This window comes from Neophocaena asiaeorientalis, unplaced genomic scaffold (genome assembly GCF_003031525.2).
Source record: "Neophocaena asiaeorientalis asiaeorientalis breed wild unplaced genomic scaffold, Neophocaena_asiaeorientalis_V1.1 scaffold253, whole genome shotgun sequence".
Classification (NCBI taxonomy): domain Eukaryota; kingdom Metazoa; phylum Chordata; class Mammalia; order Artiodactyla; family Phocoenidae; genus Neophocaena; species Neophocaena asiaeorientalis.
The window spans coordinates 3,443,266-3,445,952 of NW_020174553.1; the positions used below are offsets into that span (position 1 = coordinate 3,443,266).

Sequence of the window (2,687 nt, forward strand, 5' to 3'; positions counted from 1 at the left end):
AATTCATACATTCAACAACAAACCTTCATTAGTTACCAAGTATCATACTTGATCATGAGACCATGACCTGAGCTTCAAGAAGGGCAAAAGGACGGAAAGAGAAGTGTAACAGAGCGACTGAGAGCCCAGGTTCACATCCTACGTGAGCACTGATCAGCTGAAAGATTACTGTCAGTCATTTCATCTTTCCGGACCTCAGATTGCTCATCTCTAACGTGATGGAGTTGGACCGAGATGAGTTCAGAAGTCACACATATAATTCAGATTCAGTGATTCTCAGAGGCAGACTGATAGGAAAGAGACAATCCTATCAAGTACGTGTCACCAAGCCATGTTAAGATGCTGGAAAATGCTACAACCCAGGCAAAGGGCAGGACTGTTTGGTGCTTAATCAGCCAGAAAACTGTGACATTCCTTTTCTCCATTACGATTCCTCAAAGAAAAGCAAACACCAAACTTGGAGCATCACCAACCTCATTACATTATTGCTATACTAGCATCTGTTAGAGTACCAGGTGCTGATAGAACTTCTACGGAGAAACTAACGAATTACTTAACGATTGATGTGTTCAACCATCCACATCTGGAAAGCAGATCATTTATACATTTGCACAAACAAAAGATGAACTGTGCTACTGTGGAAGGATTTTTTTAGAAAAATTTTCTTATAGGAAAGATTTTCTCACATAGGATGAGCTATGTTTGACAGATTACACATATGAATCACTGGCGGAGGACTCAATTGAATAGTATGGTGATTTCTTTGTTAGGTTCATTTTTTTCTGTTTATCAAGTCCATTGTTGGGAAATTTGAAAAGACTGGTTGTTTTAAGACATTCTGACATGCTGTAATTACCATAAGGAAATGTGGATATGAGATCTAGAAAAACGGGAGATACTAATTTACTTAAAATCATCAGAAAGGTAATTCAGGGCCCTCGGGCCCTCCCCCAGCTCTGGTAACCGCAGGCTGCCCTGAGGGGGCGGCTGGGCTGCAGGCGGTTTGGCAGATTGGTGAGGGAATGAGGAGAAAAGCGAACGGCCGTCTCCTCCCTGCCCCATAGCATGCTCGCTTTCCTGATGGGGCTTTCGAGAATCTCGAGCCATCTTGCAAGCCGTATTTGAACTGGCCAAAGACAACTTCAGACCTGTATAATGTAACAAACAGCGAAGGTCAGAAAACATTAGGCAGTAGAAGTGTGAGCATATTAAGCAAGGTGAACGTCTCAGGAAGCAGTTGTGGAAGCCCTAGTTCTGCAGATGTATCTAATGGCTTTAAGGATCTTTGGACAACACTAAAGGAGTATCACGATAAAGAAGTACAAGGTCTACAAGTAAAAGTAACCAAACTGAAAAAGGAATGGATTTGAGATGCACTAAGACTAGAAGAATTCTTCACCAAAAATCAACAGCTGAGAGAGCCACGGAAAGTCCTTCATGAAACCATTAAAATTGTAGAAGACCGATTAAGAGCAGGTTTACATGATCACTGTGTGGTAACTGAAGAACATATGTGGAACAAACAGCAAGAGTTTGAAAATATTCAGCAGCAGAATCTTAAGCTTATCACAGAGCTTATGAATGAAAAGAATGCAGGAAGAAAGTAAAAAGCTTTCTGAACAGCTGCAGCAGAAAACTGAGAATGATCAACCACAACAAGCAACCGATCTTGAATCTGAGGAAGATGTTATTCCAGATTCACCAGCAACAACCGTTTCATTTTCTGGCACTAACCGGCTGTGAAGGAAGGAGAACCTCCACATCAGACACGCAGAACCAACACATACTAAACTGAAGCACTCTGGGTGTGCACGTGAATGGAGAAAAGTACCAAAGTCTTCACCTCATCCACAACATAAATGTAATGACCGTAAAATTCTAGTGGCTGACACTTGCGATCAGAGTCAAGCTCCAGTGGCTAATACACATGGAAAAAGCAATTATCCTCCTGATAATTTAGCTACAGTTGTTGCTGAAACACTTGGACTTAGTGTTCAAGATGAATCTGAATTTCGAGGCCCTAGGAGCCCACTTGGTGATGAGCTCTACCACTGTGTGGAAGGAGATCACAGAAAACCTTTTGAGGAATCTAGAAGAAATTGTGAAGATAGTTTAAGATTTTCAGATTCTAATTCAAAGACTCCTCCTCAAGAAGAATTGACTACTTGGGTATCATCTCCTGTATTTGGAGCTACCTCTAATGTGAAAAATAGTTTAGGTTTGAATACAAGTTTGTCCCCTTCTCTTTTAGAGACTGGTAAGAAAAACCATCTGAAAACCATGTCTTTCAGCAACACTTCTAATTCTAGATCGGAGAAACCTATATGAAAATCTGAAGATGGTGCCCTTTTCACACATCATAATCTTGGGGCTGAAGTGAACAAGATCACTAACGAGTCATCTTCTAATAAGCAGATGCTTATAAATAAAAATACAAGTGAACCCCTAAGTGAACAGGATAGTAGTGGTCACATTAAAGATACTGTTACTGGGCTCCCCTGGTGGTGAGTGGTTGAGAGTCCACCTGCCGATGAAGGGGACGAGGGTTCGTGCCCCGGTCCGGGAAGATCCCACATGCCGCGGAGCGGCTGAGCCCGTGAGCCATGGCCGCTGAGCCTGCGCGTCCAGAGCCTGTGCTCCACAACAGGAGAGACCACAACAGTGAGAGGCCTGCGTACCGCAAAAAA

The 2,687-nt window shown here is 42.6% G+C and overlaps 1 protein-coding gene across 1 annotated transcript in view; it reads left to right on the forward strand.

The window, feature by feature from the left end:
- The first annotated feature begins 218 nt into the window (after positions 1-218).
- The window catches only part of LOC112407960 (DNA endonuclease RBBP8-like), a 4,006-nt gene continuing 1,537 nt past the window's right edge, over positions 219-2,687 (forward strand). The window contains 3 exon segments of the mRNA XM_024757447.1: positions 219-314; positions 1,065-1,591; positions 1,593-2,480. Of these exon segments, the coding sequence (XP_024613215.1) occupies positions 219-314; positions 1,065-1,591; positions 1,593-2,480 (1,511 nt within the window).